This window comes from Microcaecilia unicolor, chromosome 4, assembly GCF_901765095.1.
Source record: "Microcaecilia unicolor chromosome 4, aMicUni1.1, whole genome shotgun sequence".
Taxonomy (NCBI): Eukaryota; Metazoa; Chordata; class Amphibia; order Gymnophiona; family Siphonopidae; genus Microcaecilia; species Microcaecilia unicolor.
In genome coordinates this window covers 122,902,097-122,923,381 of record NC_044034.1, presented here as the reverse complement: position 1 = coordinate 122,923,381, position 21,285 = coordinate 122,902,097, and the positions used below count along the sequence as shown (strand labels likewise).

The following is a 21,285-nucleotide window of genomic DNA, read 5'->3' as shown; positions in this document are numbered from 1 at the left end:
GTGGGGTACAAATGTAACAAATAATAAAATAATAATAACTACGCCGAACTCTACTACTACTACTACTATTTGACATTTCTAAAGCGCTACTAAAGCGCTACTAGGGACTCCTGCAGTAACCTAGCGGAAGTTCCAGATTGGTGCATGGTAAGCCCACAGTGGGCTTACCGCTGCTTTGGAAAAGGGCCCCATAATTGGTTTTAGACAATGAATGCAAATATGACCATCTCTGGGAAAGCAGGACTAAAGTCACACATCCAAAATGTTGAGAGTAACCGAATTTTCACAGCATGGGTCCAAAACAAAACTGAGTTAATGAATTCTGTACTTAGGGATCCTTTAACTAAGCCATGCTAAAAAAAAAAGTGGCCGGCATTGCTGTCAGTGTGTGGATTTCCCATGTGCTGCGGCCACTTATAGCACGGCAATAAAATGGCCATGTTTGGTTTGTTTGTTTTTTTAAATGGCCACACGTTAATTTCCCCATTAGCACGAGGCCATTATCGCCAGGAACCCTTACCGCCACATATTTAAGAGGAAATAAGGGCTCCCACGCTGATCGGTAATGTGCCGGCTCTACCAAATTAGCACAGATACACCCACTCTCCGCCCCCAGACATATCTCTGACAGCAAAAAATTAAAATATATTTTTTACTGTGGGAGTAGCAAATGCTGATGGACAATCTACCACGGGATGCCTCAGTGCATCCTGCAGAAGGCCTACCACACCTTAGTAAAAGGGCCCCATAGTTTGTTATCTAATCTACAATTTCTAATCTCCTGTATAACAAAAATTAAATCAAAGTGATTTTAAGTACTTTTGAAGAGGCTGTTTCTAGAAATGTAGTCATGTTTTCCCAGAGACAGTCACAATTCCTTATGCTCGTTCATTTGCATGCATGTTATAGTACTTACCAACATTTCACTTGCACACTGGAACACATAGCAAACATACTGAGTCTTCCCAGTCTCAACACATTCACGACAGATGAAACCAAAATGGTCGATATGTTTTATACCCTGGAAAAAAAAATGGTCATGTGATTTACTGTATCAGTATATTAAGGATTTTTTTCTATTTCTTTTTGCAGGTCCCACAAGGGATCCTTTTACTAAGGTGCGCTGAAAAATGGCCTGCGCTAGTGTAGGCACGTGTTTTGGACGCGTTCATATCCATTTTTCAGCGCACCTGTAAAAAATACCTTTGGGGGGGGGGCCAAAATTGGACGTGCGGCAAAATTAAAATTGGCACGCACCCATTTTGGGTCTGAGATCTTACCACCACCCATTCACTTAGCGGTAAGGTCTCATGCGTTAACCGGGTGGTAATTGTCAACGCATGTACAATGTCGATTACAGCACGCAGGCCAGAAAAGAAAATATATTTTCCGGCATGCTTAGTGCATGTGCGTAAAAAATGAAATTACCATCCGTGCCACGTGGTAGCAAGGAAGTAGTTCAAAATTGACACATGCTCGACACATAGGTGCTTACACGGCTTAGTAAAAGGGCCCTTAATATTTCCATTAGCACACAAGGTTTGCAAAAGATTAACACAAGAGCACTTACAGCCTCTTATTTAAAATGCGCTAGAGCTCCCACGTTAAATCCACATTATGCAGTTAGCACACACGAATACGAACGCACTGGTTAACGCTTCAAAGCCCATTCTCTGCCCATGGCACAATCTTCCTGAAAAATGTTTTTAAAAAATTAAATAGAATGCGAATAGTGCATGCTGACAGGGAAATTACCGCAAAATGATTTAACACATTTTTGTGGTAAGCCTTTTTTTCTGTGTTCATTCATTAGTGCTTAACATGGTTTAGCAAAAGGGCTCCTAAGTCTTACTTAACCTCTCTCTTTTTAGCAATACTTTCCAACTGTACTCTTAATGGTGTGATATAAAAGGTCTATGCCTTTAAGACCTGATGGGGCCAAGCATTAATTCACTGTCCCTACTGTATATACTTAACATACCTGTGCAAGAACTTGCAGGGGCTACTGTTAGTTTACCTTACCTACAGTGATACACTTTTCCTTCAGGATATCGCTGTTTCAGGGTTAATCTGACACTGGTTGCAAGGTAATGCAAAAGAGCGAGCAAGCTCAGCGCTTCAGAAACCTGCCGACCTAGTTTAGACCAAACAAAGAATGGCTTATATTCCAAGACCAACAGGATGGTATTCCAGGGACTGGTATAAGGGTATTAGTTGGTCTAAGCAACCTTCAACCTTGTGCTCCCTCTTCATTGACAATCAGATACCTGAAGTCTCCTCCTCAAGATTTTAATAATTAAATTCAACAAACCAGATCACCATAAACACTACCCCTCCCAGAACAAGACTGTAAAAATGGAGAACTGAATATCATAATATTAAATATTAAACTTTCTTCGCATATATGCCTTTGCTTTTCTGAACCAGGCTCTGAAAACTGTAAGGCTGTTCATAGCTATTCTGCCTGCTGTTTTAGGTTCTTTAATTTATAATTCTATAATTTGTACTTTGTATTTCTTGTATTTTCATTACGTTTTATTCATTAATGCTTTTAGGGCTACATTTTGATTAAAATCTGTAAATCGTTATTAATCGTGCAATTAAAGGTATTTATTTATTTTTCCCCACTGCAGTTCCTTGTGACTTAGGGCAATGGAGGGTTAAATTCCACCATGTAGCACCCAGATAACTGAAGCCAGCCATGTAGATGAATTTATAGGTTATGTTTCTACAGTTGGGTAAATGGAGTAGTAAGTAGCCTCTTGTTTCTGGTCTTGCATTTCTCGGTGATAGTTCTATCAAGTCTACCATGTAGTAAGGACACATACTGAACAGTATTTAAAATAAGAGTAGACATTTTAAAGAACAATCTGGCCTTGATTGGGAGCCAGTGTAACAGTACAAGCAGTGAGGTTGCTCTTTCATATTTTGACTTTTTGAATATCAGTCTTGCTGCCATGTTTTTCTTTCCATCCTGCATAAGCTGCATTACAATAGTCCAGTTGAGACATTATTATCGATTGTACTATTAAACAGAAAAATTTCTAAGGAAGTGGTCTCTAATCCTTCTCAGTTTCCACAGAGTTCTGAAACTCTTTGATGTGACTGCTGAAACTTGTTTTTCAAGAGTTAGATATTTGTCGAGAATGATTCCTAGTATTTTTAGTTGTGATTTGATTGAGTGTTTTTTGATCGATTGTGAATTTTTGGTCAGAAATGGGATTGTGCGAGCTAGATAGGACTTGGAATTTGGTTTTGTCTCTGTTTAATTTACATTTGAAAATTGTTGCCCAATTTTCCATTATAATGTCAGCATCACTGAAACTACTACTTATCATTTCTATAGCGCTACTAGACGTACGCAGCACTGTACACTTGAACATGAAGAGACAGTCCCTACTCGAAACAGTGGTGACCAAAGAGTTCTCACCAGCACTAACCCCCAAATTCTATATATGGTGCCTTAAGTTGTGTGTGCTAATTCGGCCGCATTGCACGCACAGCTTAACTGATTAACAAACCAATCAGTGCCAATAACTGGTACTTCCAATTAGCAGCACTAATTGATTTTAATAAGAATGCACGTGCACAACTTTCTAGGCATATTCTACAACTCAGTGCACATAAATTCTAATGCACACAGTCAAAAATAGGGCGTGGCCATGGGCGTGGAGAGGGTGGGTTGTGGGAATTTCAAAAACCTATGCACACTATTATGTAATACACTCGATCTGTGCCTAACAGGTGCAGGTATTTAGGCCTGGTTTTAGGTGGCCTAAAAGGGTTCACTAAAATTTTAGATGTAGTTTATAGAAACACACTAACTGCATGGCTTTTCGGTGCCCATTTGTAAGGCGTAATTTATAGAATTTGGCCCTAACTGCTTAAAATAGAGCCCTGAAAGCAGCAGCCCTTCCTGCTGTGCTACAAACCATGCAAACAGCACAGAGTCAGCCTGCACAGAAGAGATCAAAGAGAATTAGCAGAGACATGAACTGAGGTTGCTGGCAGGGAGTCTAAACCAGATAATGCATTTGTCACTGTTCATGCTCTACAAGAAAAATCATCTTACACAGAGCAGAACTAAAAGAGTTTTCCCTGAAGGGATTCGACATACTATGTGCCAATGACAGGCCTGGATTTGCAGAGTCTATGGTGCATGCCTCATCTGCTATTGGACTGAATTGGGTCCACTGTGATCCACTTAGCCATTGCTGCATATTTTTCTTGGCATTTTCCCTTATTCATATTTATGTGTTACCTGGCTTATCTGTTCATTCTGTTTTGTATTTGAACATGCTTAAACTAGCAAGTTTAAACTCTTGATAAAGTGCTGAAATATTGCTCCTTGGGATCAGTGTTTCCAGAGTCAGTTCTGCACACTCCTTGGGATCAGTGTTTCCAGAGTCAGTTCTGCACACTCCGCAACCACAATGATTAATCTTCCTAAATCAGGGTATACTGGGTATAATCTCGAGTGGTGATTTGCACGCACTCTCTGAACTCAGGTAGGAAAGTAAGCAGGCAAGTTCAGCGCATATCTGTGTAAAGATTGGCCGCTGTTGTGGACAGGATGCTGGGCTCGATGGACCCTTGGTCTTTTCCCAGTGTGGCATTACTTATGTCCTCTGAGACTTGTCTCTCTGCTTCAGGTAAAAGAACTCAAACGCACTATTCCCTATTTAGATTCATACTAGCATTACTGTATGTCATTTTCTTTCTTCTGTGGTGGAGTCAATCAGCCAAAAGTGGGAACCAGATGATTCTTTTATTGCCAGTATCCAAATAATTCAAAAAGCCTTTCACAGCTGTGTTTCAGCATAAGAATATGTCAAAACACAGCTGTGTCGGGCTCTTTGATTTATTTGGATACTGGCAATAAAAGAATAATCTGATTCCCACTTTTGACTGACTGACTCCACGTTTTGTTTCTTTTGAGGTTCACTCCATCCGTGGAGGTTTTTTCCTTTTTTTCCTTCTTTCTTCAGAGGTGGCAACCCCTACCTTGGCACCATTTGCAGAGGTACCCAGAAGAAGGCCATATGAGATTAAGTAGTATTTTATGTAATCCCCTTCTGGGTACCTCTACAAATTGTGGTAAGGTAAGGGGTGTTACCACAGAAGAAAGAAAATAATATAATTCCACTATGATTCTAAATAGGGAATAGTGTGTGAAAGTTTACTTGAAGCAGAAAGACGGGTCTCAGAAAATGTTTTTTTTACACAGTTTCTGAGCCCGCTTACCTACCCATCTGAGTTCAGAATGTAATGTATATCCTTAAAATGTCTGTTCAAAACCATTATTATGTGTAGAGTTACTCTGGTTCTCTAATCCTTCCTGGTCATCCTCCTTTTATTGTTTGCACCCTTAATTTGAGAGCGCACAGCACACACTTCAGGTATAAACAGGAATACTGATCTTTGCGCCACTTAATTACTGTGCAGTACTCTAAGTTGCAGTTTCAACCACCTTCTCCTCACTAGAGAATTCCCACAAGATCCATTTTTCATCTTTACCCAGATTTTAACCCAACTTCATTTTTTCAATGTAGGAAACTATAATTAAATACACAAATAATCAACCAGATACACTACACACAAAAAGATAAATGCCAACCCTAGGTGTTGATGACCAGTTTATCTTGATGATTCTAGAGCCTTCTAGGTGCCACACCATCTGCAAACATTCTGGATGTGGCTGGGTTTTTTTTTGTTTTGTTTTTTTATTTGTTACATTTGTATCCCACATTTTCCCACCTATTTGTAGGATCAATGTGGCTTACACAGTAACGAAACGGCGATTGCCAGTTCCAGTATGAAACAAATACAAGGTGATATTGTGGTAGAGTATTGACAAATTCTTTCCATTTTATTTTATCCAATTACAGTACATTGCATTAGACTGTGCTCTTTGTCAGCTATAACCAAAGTGCCTAGTCAGACTTGACTGTTCATTTAATCAACCAACTAAAGGACATAAATGTCCATGAAATACTGGAGGCAATCCAGTCAATATTTAGCCAGCAGCAATCAGCATGTTTTTAAGCGCTGACCATCGCCAGCTAATTAGATCCAGATATTCAATGCCGGGCCACATCCAGGCACTGGCATCAAATATCTGGGTATGGCCAGAACATGTGATAGCCACTGGTACTTATGTGCGTCCCGGCTGATATTCAATCAGGACGCGCATAAGGAGATCTGTCTGTTTACCACTACTACCACCTCCCCCCCCCCACACACACACACACACCTAATTCTGATCCCCCTCCCTACCCAAAGAGCACTGGGCTCTTTCTGATCCCCTCCTACACACAAACACACAGGATCACACTCCCCTCACAATCCCTCCTGCCATACCGCAAGACTACTGCTACAGCCATCACCATTTAGCACCCAAAGCCAACATGGCCAAAGTGACTGGGGTTCGTTCCTGCCTGTCCTTCAATCCTAGACCACTAGGGATACTACTGCAGCCTTGGGGAAAGAGACTTCATGAGAGAGGATGCACTTGGGGGGGGGGGGGGGGGGGGGAGGAGAAGCCTTCCCCTGGGGACGTCCAGAGGGGGCCACCCTCTTGTTGGGGAGGTTAGTAGGGGGGTATAATCTTGTAGGGGAGTTTAGGAGGAGAGTAAGATCTTGTTGAGAGGGGTGGGAAGGGCCCAGTGCTTTTGAAGGGGATCAGGAGGGGGTGTGCTCTTGTTTAGGGGGGAAAGAGGAGTGCAGAGGAATAGCTAGGCCACTATTCAGAAGTTATATGGGTGCCAGCCAATATTCTGTGCCGGCACCTAAAGTGACCAAAGTTACGACATCTTTTTGTATGATCCTAATTGGTCACTTACAGGGGGATGATCAGAACAAACACCGGCGCAAGAGGCTATTAACGCTATATTAGCGCCGGCGTTTGCTACCGCCCCATGGTCAGAGTCCCCGAGCGCGTGACACAAAGTGCTCAAGGGCTCTGAATGCAACCAGTACGCAAATGCATGCAAAACAGGGCTAAACATATTCATCCCCAATGATCAGTGACCAGTGCGCCAAAGATTGGGTCGCTGACTGCGGCAAACCCTACGCCAGCTCCAAGCTGGCGTTAGGGTTTGTAGACCATTGGGGCGGAATGGTGAGCCCTGTCCAGCATGCATTTGCATGCTAGCAGGCCCCCATTGCCCCCAACAAATCAAACCCGAAGACCCCCCCCCCCCCCCCCGATGATCCCCCCCCTCCAGGTTCAGGGAGGGCTGGAGATCTGGTGGGTTTTCAGCCCCCCCCCCCAACTCCCCTCAACATTTCCAAAAAAGTCCCTGGTGGCCCAGTGGGTGACCAACCGCGAGTGACAGGGGGGCTGGAGGTCCACTGGATCTCCAGTCCCCCCGACCCCCCGACACAGTTTAGGAGGGCTGGAGATCCGGTGGGTCTCTAGCCCCTCCTAACCCCCCCCCAGCATTGGTAAAAGAATGGCCCAGTGGACACCAATTTCACGAGTACAAACTACTGTGGTCCACTTTTTACCGCAGCTTAGTAAAAGGAACCCTCAATATTTTTTCAAATTCAGAAAACTGACAACCCATACATCATAACTCCAGATCATTGACACTTTCACCATTTTTGGGACAAACACAAAATAGTATAGTGGTTTCTTCTCTGGCACAAGGGAGATAAAAAAGCAGGGCAGAAAAAACATCTATCAATACCCACCATTATTGTCAGAATCAGTTTCTCTCTAGCTCCACTAAATAAACATCCCAGTTATACCAGTAGCTCAATGAAATTACTAGAAAATCTTTTTCTTACCATCCTGCTGAACATTTATTATTCTCAGTGGACGCTAGAGACAGAGGGAATAATCGAACCGCGAACGCCCATCTCCGAGAACGGGTACGTGAAGGGGCGAGGCAGACCGTATTTTCGAAAAAAATGGGCGTCCATCTTTTTTTCGATAATACGGTTCTGCCAGGCAAATGCATCGGATTTGTGCGGATTTGAGCTGGGCGGTTTCGTTTTTTCAGCAATAATGGAAACCAAAGACGCCCAGCTCAAAAACAAACAAATCCAAGGCATTGGGTCATGGGAGGGGCAGGATTCGTAGTGCACTGGTCCCCTCACATGCCAGGACACCAACCGGGCACCCTAGGGGGGCACTTGTAACAATTAAAAAAAAAAAAGTAAAATACCTCCCAAGTCCATAGTTCCCTTCTCGTGGGTTGCTGAGCCCCCCAAATCCCCCCCAAAATCCACTCCCCACAACTCTACACCAGTACCGTAGCAACTTATGGCTGAAGGGGGGCACCTAGATGTGGGTACAGTGGGTTTGGGGGGGCGGTTTGCAGTGCTCCCATTTACCACCACAAGTGTACAGGTGGGGGGGGGGATGGGCCTGGGTCCACCTGGCTGACATCCACTGCACCCACTCACAACTGCTCCAGGGACCTGCATACTGCAGTGATGGATCTGGGTATGGCATTTGAGGCTGGCATACAGGCTGGGAAAAAAAGTTGTTAGTTGTTGGGTTTTTTGGTGGGAGGGGGTTAGTGACCACTGGGGGAGTCAGGGGTGGTCATCCGGTCATTTAGGGCACTTTTTTGGGACTTGTTCGTGGAAAAAAAAAGGATCCAAAAAAGTGACCCAAATTCACGCTAAAAAAGCCTTTCTTTTTTCGATTATCGGCCAAGGGCACCCATCTGTCTTCAGCCGATAAACACGCCCCAGTCCCATCTTCACCACGCCTCCAACATGCCCCCGTCAACTTTGCCCGTTTCCGCAACAGATTGCAGTTGAAGACGCCCAAAATCGGCTTTCGATTACACCGATTTGGGCGCCCACGGGAGAAAGACGCTCATCTCCCGATTTAGGTTGAAATATGGGTGTCTTTCTATTTCGAAAATAAGCTGGACAGTCTGCTAAACTGCATTGCATTTTTTTTCTTTTCTTATTGTACAGGAATATTATATACAATTCCAAAAATTACTACAGATTTAATGCTTTATAACATTTCGTACAAGTTTTGTTTTTTTGTATTCTTTTTATAATTATAGAAATTCAGCTCTAGGTATGACTCAAGATGTTGTAACTTTGTTTTGCATAGAAAATGTCTATTAAAAGAGAAATCCTCAGACTTCTTTAAGCCATATAGGGTCATGTGCCACAAGCTACTATGCCAATTCATGTTTTTAATTTTTACTATTCTGCATCTCACAGCTCCAGAGGTCACTACATATATAGGTCTAATATTTGCAAAATAAAAGTAAATTATCAAACAGAAAAGCTGGGGAGGACAAAGGGAAAAAAAAATCTTCCTCATCTGGACCCACTAAGCCCCCTAATTTAAAACATGAAATTTTGAAATTTATGGCATAGTTAGACCTAGAAATACCAGACAGAATAAGGGGGAAGCCTTAAACTTGGTTATCTACTATACCAGAAATAAACAGCCCTGTGAAGGAGAGAGGCACAACTTTTGTGATAAGAGATAGGGATAAAGAAACCAGAGATGGTCTGGGAAAGCACATCAGAACAAACTGCACCATTCAAACAGCTAGCAACTCTCATCCCCTCTCCCAGTCATACATACACACAGAGGACGAACACAAATATAAACCCACACAGGCAGATATAAACATGCTCATGCATGCACAGACAACAGCAGCAGCATGGAGAGGGTTCAATAGCACAAACCACAATACAAAGCACAAAGAAGTACTAAGAGGCTTAAAAAAAACAGGACAAGTCCTTTTAATCCACAAGGTAGATCAATCTCACAATTCTGTACATTAATGACTCGACACAGGCCGTGTTTCCCCATACAATGCCTGTGTTAGGGGTCATCTGACCTCAAAAGTCCAATATAGGTATGCCCAGAATCTCAGCTAAAGGCAAATAATAAAATCCTTGTCCCAAAAAGCTGCACAGAATTGCCGGCATAGCGTAGCCTCATAAATGACGCCTGGATGGCGGTAAGTGCTCTCAACCGAAATGGGCACACCGCAAGTACCGGCGCCCAACTCTGAGCATTTTGGTGTGGAAATAGGGCTATTCTATAGTCCCGCGTGCAACTTTTATGTCACGTCCCCTACCTCGGTGTGGGCGATGTCTTTGGGCAACGCAGGGCTCCGTGCTGCCTTAGCTGCGCAGTGCGCACGCATCTTTCTTGGGCGGTATGCCATGTTGTTTACACTGGTGCTCTCGTGCTGCGGCGCACCTCACATCGGGAGCGTCCAGTTTTCTTGGATGTCCCACTCTGCCTCCTTGCCTCACTGGGATTTGGCTTTCGCGTCCTGTCCCCACGACTCCTTCCTCCTTCTCCCCACACAGCCTATCAGGTGCTTCCTGACCTTCTGTCCTCCGCACCTATTGGTCGCTGGTTGTTCCCTCCACTAGCTTCTTACCCAATGGCAGCTCTCTCTCTCTCTCTCGTCCCTGCTAGCTCTTTATCAGGAACTGTCCCCTCTGGCATTTTGCTCCGGCTTCTAACTCAGTAGGGTTGCGCTTTGCTCTGTTTTATTTTCCTTCTGCTTAACATTTTCTGACCTCTGCCTGGACCTGGATTACTCTCTGTGCCTGCTGCCTGCCTTTTGACCCAGCGTGTTCTTGGATTACTCTTGTAACTGCTGCCGGCCTATTGACCCAGCGTGTTCTTGGATTACTCTCTGTGCCTACTGCCTGCCTATTGACCCAGCGTGTTCTTGGACTATTCTTTGTGCCTGCTGTCGGTCTGTTCCTCTCAGGGCTTCCGGCTGGACCCAGACCTTCTCCTCCTCTGGACTCCTGTTCTTCTGGGCCCCTGTTCTCATAAGTCCTGCCGGCCACCTGCACCTAGGGGCTCAACCCCTGGGGACGGCGGTCACCACAGATGAAGCCCCAGGGTTGCCCGACTGTCGAGTCAGGACCAGGGTCCTCCTGTTTTCAGAACACGTCCGGGTTCTACTCGGCACAAGGACTCACTAACCGAACATTTTAGGTACACCCCTGGCCACACCCCTTTTGAGTTGTGCGCTAGGAGATTTAAGCACATGGAGTTATAAAATAGGATGCTGGGAGATGCTTATGCAAATGTCAATTATTACCAAGTAACTGTAATAACTAATTAACATCAATTAATTGCAATAATTTCATAGTCAACAGCAATAAACTGCAATTAATTGGCTGTCCACCACACACAAATTTTGCTGCTGAAATCTCAGTGCTATATATAGAATCCGGGGGTTAACACACAGTTTACCGTACACTAACGGTGCATGGGGCTTTTCAGCATTTTTGCAGTTAGGATGTGGTAATCTGCTTATTAAAATGCTTTTGTGTTAGGAGGCAGAGAATGGCTGTGGAAGGCATTTTGCAATTAATGCACTGCAAATAACGTCTGCTAATCAGCACTTTTGCACTTAGCATGGGACCATTTACCATTCCCTAAATAAGAGGTGCTAAAACCAAGCACAGTGCCATGCATTATTTGCAAATTTAATGCAGCACCAATAACTGCAATTGCTGGAACGTCTCCAATGGTTACATTATATTACAAGTCAAATATCAAATTAGAGAAAGGAAGAGAACCCACTTAATCAACATAGAAAATACTCTCCCAAATATTGAAACAAAAAAACTTACAGGTATGCATGAATATATTATGCTACAGCCAACAGAAATAAATAGAGAAGGAAAAAGCCTCACAGTCAAACCTCCGCTACACATTCAAAGTGATAAGAATTTAAAGGTAAGTCATAGGCATGAAAAAAACCTTCTCTCTTAATTTAAACAGCGCTTGTGCAATGCAGGAATAAGAACGATCAATGAGAAGACAAACAAAAACTCCATTGCAAATACAATGGAGAGTGAAGTGGTATAGCACTCAATGAAAACAGTACCGAAAGGTACAGTGGGGGAAATAAGTATTTGATCCCTTGCTGATTTTGTAAGTTTGCCCACTGACAAAGACATGAGCAGCCCATAATTGAAGGGTAGGTTATTGGTAACAGTGAGAGATAGCACATCACAAATTAAATCCGGAAAATCACATTGTGGAAAGTATATGAATTTATTTGCATTCTGCAGAGGGAAATAAGTATTTGATCCCCCACCAACCAGTAAGAGATCTGGCCCCTACAGACCAGGTAGATGCTCCAAATCAACTCGTTACCTGCATGACAGACAGCTGTCGGCAATGGTCACCTGTATGAAAGACACCTGTCCACAGACTCAGTGAATCAGTCAGACTCTAACCTCTACAAAATGGCCAAGAGCAAGGAGCTGTCTAAGGATGTCAGGGACAAGATCATACACCTGCACAAGGCTGGAATGGGCTACAAAACCATCAGTAAGACGCTGGGCGAGAAGGAGACAACTGTTGGTGCCATAGTAAGAAAATGGAAGAAGTACAAAATGACTGTCAATCGACAAAGATCTGGGGCTCCACGCAAAATCTCACCTCGTGGGGTATCCTTGATCATGAGGAAGGTTAGAAATCAGCCTACAACTACAAGGGGGGAACTTGTCAATGATCTCAAGGCAGCTGGGACCACTGTCACCACGGAAAACCATTGGTAACACATTACGACATAACGGATTGCAATCCTGCAGTGCCCGCAAGGTCCCCCTGCTCCGGAAGGCACATGTGACGGCCCGTCTGAAGTTTGCCAGTGAACACCTGGATGATGCCGAGAGTGATTGGGAGAAGGTGCTGTGGTCAGATGAGACAAAAATTGAGCTCTTTGGCATGAACTCAACTCGCCGTGTTTGGAGGAAGAGAAATGCTGCCTATGACCCAAAGAACACCGTCCCCACTGTCAAGCATGGAGGTGGAAATGTTATGTTTTGGGGGTGTTTCTCTGCTAAGGGCACAGGACTACTTCACCGCATCAATGGGAGAATGGATGGGGCCATGTACCGTACAATTCTGAGTGACAACCTCCTTCCCTCCGCCAGGGCCTTAAAAATGGGTCGTGGCTGGGTCTTCCAGCACGACAATGACCCAAAACATACAGCCAAGGCAACAAAGGAGTGGCTCAGGAAGAAGCACATTAGGGTCATGGAGTGGCCTAGCCAGTCACCAGACCTTAATCCCATTGAAAACTTATGGAGGGAGCTGAAGCTGCGAGTTGCCAAGCGACAGCCCAGAACTCTTAATGATTTAGAGATGATCTGCAAAGAGGAGTGGACCAAAACTCCTCCTGACATGTGTGCAAACCTCATCATCAACTACAGAAGACGTCTGACCGCTGTGCTTGCCAACAAGGGTTTTGCCACCAAGTATTAGGTCTTGTTTGCCAGAGGGATTAAATACTTATTTCCCTCTGCAGAATGCAAATAAATTCATATACTTTCCACAATGTGATTTTCCGGATTTAATTTGTGATGTGCTATCTCTCACTGTTACCAATAACCTACCCTTCAATTATGGGCTGCTCATGTCTTTGTCAGTGGGCAAACTTACAAAATCAGCAAGGGATCAAATACTTATTTCCCCCACTGTATATTTGGTCCTGTTACACCCTGAGGCAGCTTTTATGCAAAACGCTGCCACCGTCGGTGGGACTATAATACATTGATGTGCAGACAAGTATTTTTGTCTTTTTATTGATCAATCATAATCCTGCACTGCACAGAGCACTGTTTAAATTAAGAGAGAAGGTTTGTTAATGACCATGACTCGCCTTTAAATTCCTACCACTTTGAATGTGTAGCAGAGGTTTGGTTCAGAGGCTTTTTCCTTCTTCTCTTTATTTCAGTTGACCGTAGCATAGTATTTTTCATGCATACCTGTTAGTTTTTGGTTTCAATATTTGGGAGAGTATTTTCTATGCCACATTACATTTATAGCGACCATATGGTAATTTCCCACATAAAGCCATGGTGACAACAGATTTTACCATAGCTTAGTAAAGGGGTCCTGTAGACTTAGTCCAATAAAAAGATATAATTTGCAACATGTTTGTTGAACTTCAGCTTCCACATATTGGAGCAGGTTAACATGATAACCACATTACTGTTTTGTTTTCTTTTAATATTGGCAACCAATTTGAATACATACCTGAGAGCAAGAGGAAATATCTTTAAAATTCTTTTCGAGCACCACAGTCTTAGTGTCAGGACTAATGAGGTTAACTTCAAATCGCCCAACCTTAAAATAAAAGTAGAATAAAGAGTTTTGGGTGTCTGATGTGGAAATGAATACAATGGCAGTTATTACCTGAACCTTATAACTGATCTTAAGAAATAATTCAACACAATATTTCCTACAAGCATCATTACAGTTGAAAGGGTGAGCTTTAAAGCAGAGAAAGAGTAAACTAAGGGGTCCTTTTACTAAGGCGTGCTAACAGATTTAGCACGTGCTAAATGATAAGATGCCCATAGGAATATAATGGGCGTCTTATCATTTAGCGCACGCTAATCATTAAGCACGAGCTAAATCTGTTAGTGTGCCATAGTAAAAGGGCCCCTAACACTTTTCAGTAGATTTCAATAACCACAATCTAAAGGTTGAGATCCAATCTGGGTTATTTTCTAGTCGAGTTTCATCAAGAGCAGCCATGAGTGGAATTCTGCTATCCAGAAATCAGTGCAGATATGCAACCGAGATCTTCAGGCACCGAGTTCTGACTCTGCCTATTGCAACCAACCCACAGAGGTAACATATTCATTCATTCTACACCAACTTCTGAGACTTTAATTTTCTCTTCATTTATTTTGATATTTTTTTTTCTAAATATTATGCCGCTTTAGTCCACATTTGGAAGAAAGGGAGGCAAGGGTGCACTAAAGAACTTTAATGAATATCTTCAAGGAAAAACATAAAGCAGGCGAAACACTACTTTTACCATCACCTTCAGTGGAAGACCTTTTGTATCAGCACCGCTAAATGCTGTTTTTCCACGGCGGCATATCACTTTTGGATACCTGCTTAATGTTTAAAGAGAACAAACATTGCCTATACCCCACTGGATAAACACTTCAAGACTCCTGAGGAAGGTCTATTGAGCTGAAACGCAGCCCATGTCGAGTTATTGTGTTTCCTTGAAGATATTCATTAAAGTTCTTTAGTGCATCATTGCCTGCTTGTCATCTCCCCTGTGTTGTGTCTGCACATCAAAATGCGGAGTTTGTTCTGGGGGGGTTTTAGTATATCTAAGAGAAATTTGATTAATCACAGAAATATTGGATATTTCTTTATGTACAAAATTAGGACTAACAGACCACAAAATATATTTATTTGAAGTCTGAACAAAGAACCTGAACAAAAAAAATATAAATATAAGTACAAAATGAAAAATTTCCCAGATATTATAATGCTGTAAGTTTTTATTTTGAAGCTGGAGCCAGTACATTTTTAATGTCTCCGACGCCACTTCCACCCAAAATTGCTTACTCAGAGACTCCAACTCCACAGCCCTGAACATAACTACCGGGACCACCCCGACTATGCCTCCAGACCCTCTCTGCACTACCCAAACAGTGCTTCAGCAGACAGAGCCACTATTCAGCGACACTGCCAGATTAAGTCAAACTGAATATCGGTGGCTAGCCAGCTCAGTACTTCTCCTGTCTGCTTAAACCACACTGAATATCTACCATATAAATATTAGCTGCACATCAGAATTCTGGAAAGCTTAATATAGAAGCTGTACAACATAATTACATCTTGATTCTTTTCTGTAGCCTGTAATTATTTAATAGGGTTTTGAAGCTCAGAAACATTATTATTATTATTATTATGTTCAAACTCTTTACACAATAATGTAAATTAAGAAATATGAAGCATCTTGAATTTCAACTGCATGCAGGTGCTTTATAAATAATTAAAGTCTTTAGTTCATATACTGACTATGGTTTCTCACCATAATTAATTCACCAGACATTTAAAGCTCCACAGCCCATATTTCTTTAGCCCTCATCATATATTCTCAATCACATTTGGGTACCTAAATTATTCACGAGAACAGAATATTAGCCATATGAGATGGCCTAGTGGTTAGAACACCAGTCTTGACAAACAGAGGTGACTGGCTAAAATCCCACTGCTGCTCATTCTGATCTTGGGCAAGTCACTTAAACCTCCATTGCCTCAGGTGACAGAGAAATACCCAGTGTACCTGACTATAACTCACCCTTGAGCTACTACTGAAAAGGATTTGAGCAAAACCTATGTAAATAAATAAATGGCTACAGAGGCTTAGAATCAATAGCTTGCAGAACATAACACTTAGAAGTGATAGGATTGCTGTTTACACTTACTAGAAAGATAAGCATGGGGAGAGGCGGTGGGGTGGTTGCAGGGAATAGGAGGTGCCTTTGACATCCAAGGACATTTAAAGCTACAGCACCCAAACAATGTGATTTTACTGAAAGAATGAGGTACTTTAAGAAAGATCAGCTTATACAATCTGTTAATTAATAAGGGGGTTTGCACATATTTTAAGAGAGGACCATACAACTTTGTGTACAAATGACAGCACAGAATAAACTGGTTTCCCAGTCTTCTCACCATCTGATGACTGACTGGGCAGTTCAACAAAAAGACCCTTGCGGGTGAAGTCACAGAAAACAATCAAGCTCAGCCCTGAAGCTAAGGACAATTCAGAATACAAAATTAAAATCCAAGGAAATATCCATTGTTTATTTTAATTATTTGGAAATATGTTTATTTTCAAAATAATTTTCTCTGATAACTATATTTGATGATATCCCCAAAACGGACATTTCAATTTGAGAAAAGCTGTTAAATCTAAGGGTTTCATAGGAAGCATTAAAAAGACTAGGAGGTCAATATTCAGCCTGGAGCAATCAGTATTCCTCTAAATGCCAGCCATCATGGGCTTCTTACACGTAGATATCAGCCCTAGGCCATACCTGAATATAATCACTGAATATCTGGGTATAATGCACCCATTAGAATTTAACAGAGAGGCTCTTCAGATCTGCACCAGAAGTGATACAGAAGAAAACAGATCCCAGATGTACTGCTCCAAAACAAAATCTCTTTATTAAAACAAATCACCTGACATGGTTCACGTTTCGCCCACTCATGGGCTGCTTCAGGGTACAATACCAGAAGTGGGAAGGCTAAAAGATTCATGATTCTCAGATATGGGGAGGAGAGGAGCAGTTCAGCAGTGAATTTCATTGATTGACAGTCCACCCCTGCCCCCCCCCCCAAAAAAAAAATTAGAGGGTTGGCTACGACACTGTTTACTAGAAGCCTCCTTCCCACCAATAGCTCTGGGTCACTATAATATAGAGAAGATTCTTAGTATACCAATAATGCTAACGTGACTCATTAAGCATGCTTATTTAAGAGATCTAATATCATTCTAAATGATGAAGCTGGAATGTTGGGCCTCTAAGAAGTCCAGCACAATTCCATTTCATAGTGTAGAATCTTTAATTTGACTGCTTTGCTAGCTGGAGATGTTAAACCTGTAGGTTACCTGCAACCTGACTATATCTTTCCTCCGCCTTCATTCAACCCTGCATCTGTTGTCTTCCCTTAAGAAGAAATTGTATTTCCTTTCATACTTTATTTTAGACTGTAAACCATCCTGATTGATTCTTTCTATATCGCTCTTCTGTAGCACAAACAATAAACAATAAGCCTTCTTATAATTAAAAAAAAAAACAACTTGGATAGAAGCCTGAAATGAAATCACCATGACTTTCTGCAATGGAAAAAAACTGTAAAAGACATCTAAAATGGAAAACAACAAATACATTATTCTAATCTCTCACCCACCCACACATTCCACTACAACCACCGTGCTTTCTTTAAACAATAACGTTAGTCTAAGCATCACCATCTGCCTTTATTGCTTTGATAAATATTTGGCAGGTCCATACCTGAAACAGCATGGTCCTATTCTTTTCAGAGTCGGAGGGCTGAACATGGCTGGGTGCACTGGCATGCCTCCTACGTGGCTGTATCATCATACCGGCCTCATGCTGTACCTTGCGCTGCGTAACCCCTGTCGTGCTATTACACCGGGACCGGAACTCCTGCTGCTCATCAAAGCCCGAGTCTTCCATGATACACTCCGGGAAGGAGATGCGGGAGGTCAAATTACTCTGGCTTCCCACAGTGAATATCCCCACACGGCTACCACTGGTTGCACCATTCCCATTCACGTTCTCGAGGTCCTCGAAGGAGTTATCCACAGGGGAATCAAGCACCTCCCCCTCACTGGGTGCAAAATCAGTGCTGGGCTCGGTCTCTTGCTGCTCCCCCAGGAGCTTCAGACGCTGGCGCTCATGCTGTCGAAACTTCTCAATGCAGTCATCGACAAGGGTGGAAGGAGCCTTTTTATGTGTAACAGTTACCTTCCCGCAGTACAAAACTTCAAACTTTTGGGAGTTGTAGAAAGCATCTTCGATGTCCTTGCTGGTCTTGGAATCCTCCTTCAAGGAAACTTTTGAGATTTGCCTTATGCTGCTGATGACATCAGGAACCTACAATATAAGAAGAGGCAATGCAAAATTAAAGGAGAGTTCATAAGTGAATAACTTGCTGCACTAAAGCATACAATTTCTTCTGTATCAAATCAAATACCTACTGTACGAAAGAAGAGAAGAAGATATCACAGATTTGAATATATTTTTACTAGAGCAATAGAGAAGGAAAGGGGGACCACAGGACAGGGAAGCTACAGAAACTGAGGACATGAAATCTGCTAAAAGCAACATCATGAAATACTTCTTCATGGAAAGGATGATGGATGTCTAACTCCCTCCCGCACGTCTTATATTCCGCCAAAACCGTTATTCTCATATCACCCCTCTCCTCAGGTCACTTCACTGGCTTCCGATCAGATACCGCATACAATTCAAGCTTCTCCTCCTTACTTACAAATGCACTCACTCTGCTGCTCCTCACTACCTCTCTACCCTCATCTCCCCCTACGTTCCTGCCCGTAACCTCCGCTCACATGACAAATCCCTCCTCTCAGTACCTTTCTCCACCATTGCCAACTCCAGGCTCCGCCCATTTTACCTTGCCTCACCCTATGCCTGGAACAACCTTCCTGAACCCCTACGCCAAGCCCCCTCCCTACCCATCTTCAAATCCTTGCTTAAAGCTCACCTCTTCAATGCTGCTTTCGGAACCCAACCTTTCAAACATATAGACTGCCCCAATCTGCCTGACCTATCAGATTGACTGTACATTTGTCTCTTAGATTGTAAGCTCCTTGAGCAGGGACTGTCCTTCCATGTTAAATTGTACAGCGCTGCGTAACCCTAGTAGCGCTTTAGAAATGTTAAGTAGTAGTAGTAATGGTGGGGACAAAAAGCTAAACATAGAGGATCCCTATTTCCACTCAATGCAAAACTTAAATGATTTTCACAAGACAGAAAAGCATGAAGGGGGAGTAGCCTGAACAAAGAGGCAGTTACAACCCTAAACAAACAAAAAAAAGACAGTAACCTGAACAGAACTGCAGTTACAACCTCTAACAAAAGATGGAGTATCCTACGCACAGCATCAGGTAGACCCTAAAAAAAGACAGGGCAACCTGCACAGAACAGCAAGTACAACCTTAAAAAAAAAAAGAAGGGGTAACCTGCACATACAAGCCTAACAACCTTACTGGGCAGACCAGATGGGCCATACTGGTTATTATCTGACATCATTTACTATGTTGGAGTAATAAGGAAGCACCATTTTTATCAGCAGTGTCAAGAGACCTTCATTAGGAGAATCCACGGAAGAAAGAGGGCGTGTCAATGTCCCATTCCGTTTAAATAAGTAACTACTCTGTTAACCCGATTCCGGGGAACTTAGTGGAATTTTTAAATACATATGTGTATCAGTGGCATGATTCTTAAAATGGCCCAATGGTATAGATGTATACATAGTAAGTGCTTCTTTTCCCTGTCTGCACTTTGGCAAATGTTCAAAATGAAGGGATCTGCTTTGAAAATAACCCCAGGGAATTTACAAACAGATATATTTACAACTGCTTGCTGGAATGCACCAACTTCTCAGGCTAACTTACACACATATCAGCTCATTTTCTACAGTGTGGGCCGGATTCTATAAATGGCGCTCAAAATTTGGCACCCAAAAAAAAAATCAGCAGTAAATGGTATTCTATAATGGGCGTTTATGGGGTTTATGTCCTTTATAGAATAGCATATAACACCGGGATCCACGCTCAACTTTGGGAATGCCAAGTTACACCAACCGAAACCAGGTCTACATACCGCCCGCAAGTTGGCGCACAAATCTGCACTATTCTATAACCCTGCGCATATCTTAAGGGAACGTTCTTGATCTGCTGTGTCCCTCCCATCATTACACCCCCTTTGCTGACCTGCACAAAAACACTTAGGCGCTATTTTATAAATGGGCACACGTGTTTTCGTGTGGATCTGCCGTTTTTGCCCCATTTTGGTGCCTTGCATCCATGAAAACACTTTTCGACATCAAATTTTCAGCACAAAAGTAGCACCATACATAGAATTCCCCTGGAGTGGAGGAGTAACTTACTGGTTAGTGCAGGGGGACTTTGATCTTTGGGAAATGGGTTCAACTCCCACTGCAGCTCCTTGTGACTCTGAGCAAGTCACTTAATCCTCTATTGTCCCAGGTACCAATAAGTACCTGTATATACTATGCAAACTGCTTTGAATGTAGTTGCAAAAACCACAGAAAGGTGGTATATCAAATCCCATTCCCTTCCCCCTTTATGCACATAAATATTACCTCTGCACCCAGGAACACTTCTACCAAGTCCTAATAAACAGATGTGTGCACAGACTATCTTCCTATACATCATATAAGTCTGAAAATAAATAACTAATTTGTATATTGAAATGCTTGTCCCTAAGTCCTAATAACCCCTAATAAATAAATGTGGTAAAGTATGGTATCAGCCTTTAATATACGTTTCCTAGGGCTGTCACTCAACTGTGAAACTTTCTTCAGATAATTCTGCACTGCATGTTCATCACCACTGGGATGAGAAAGTGTTATACAATGTTGCTAGTCAGCTGTAATGTAGACTGCCAAGGGAAGGAGCCGCCACAAACTCCTCACCACAAATCTCTTTTTGACACGGCTACTGCAGTTATTTTTTTTTGTCTTGGCAGTAAACACAATCATGAACCATTCACCCAGGTAAACAAATATTTTACAAATGCCAAAGCAGGGGCCATCTTGTGCATCTCTTATTGTTCATATTAAGAGGTGTAGTTCTCAATGTGGGCTACCGTTACAATGTGTTACTTTACCGTTAACTCGTGCTGTTTTAGCACAGATTACATTTTATGCAAGGAGACCTATTTACTAATAACTGATATTAAAAGTAA

At 42.5% G+C, this 21,285-nt stretch overlaps 1 protein-coding gene across 3 annotated transcripts in view; it reads right to left on the bottom strand.

Moving 5' to 3' along the window:
- Nucleotides 1-21,285, bottom strand: part of TBC1D4 (TBC1 domain family member 4) — a 271,276-nt gene that overhangs the window by 94,206 nt on the left and 155,785 nt on the right. For all 3 annotated transcript variants that reach the window (XM_030200605.1, XM_030200606.1, XM_030200607.1), the window contains exons 2-4: nucleotides 17,821-18,426; nucleotides 14,018-14,107; nucleotides 917-1,021 (exon numbers count right to left, since the gene is read on the bottom strand). In XM_030200605.1, the coding sequence (XP_030056465.1) occupies nucleotides 917-1,021; nucleotides 14,018-14,107; nucleotides 17,821-18,426 (801 nt within the window). The remainder of the gene's footprint in view (nucleotides 1-916; nucleotides 1,022-14,017; nucleotides 14,108-17,820; nucleotides 18,427-21,285) is intronic.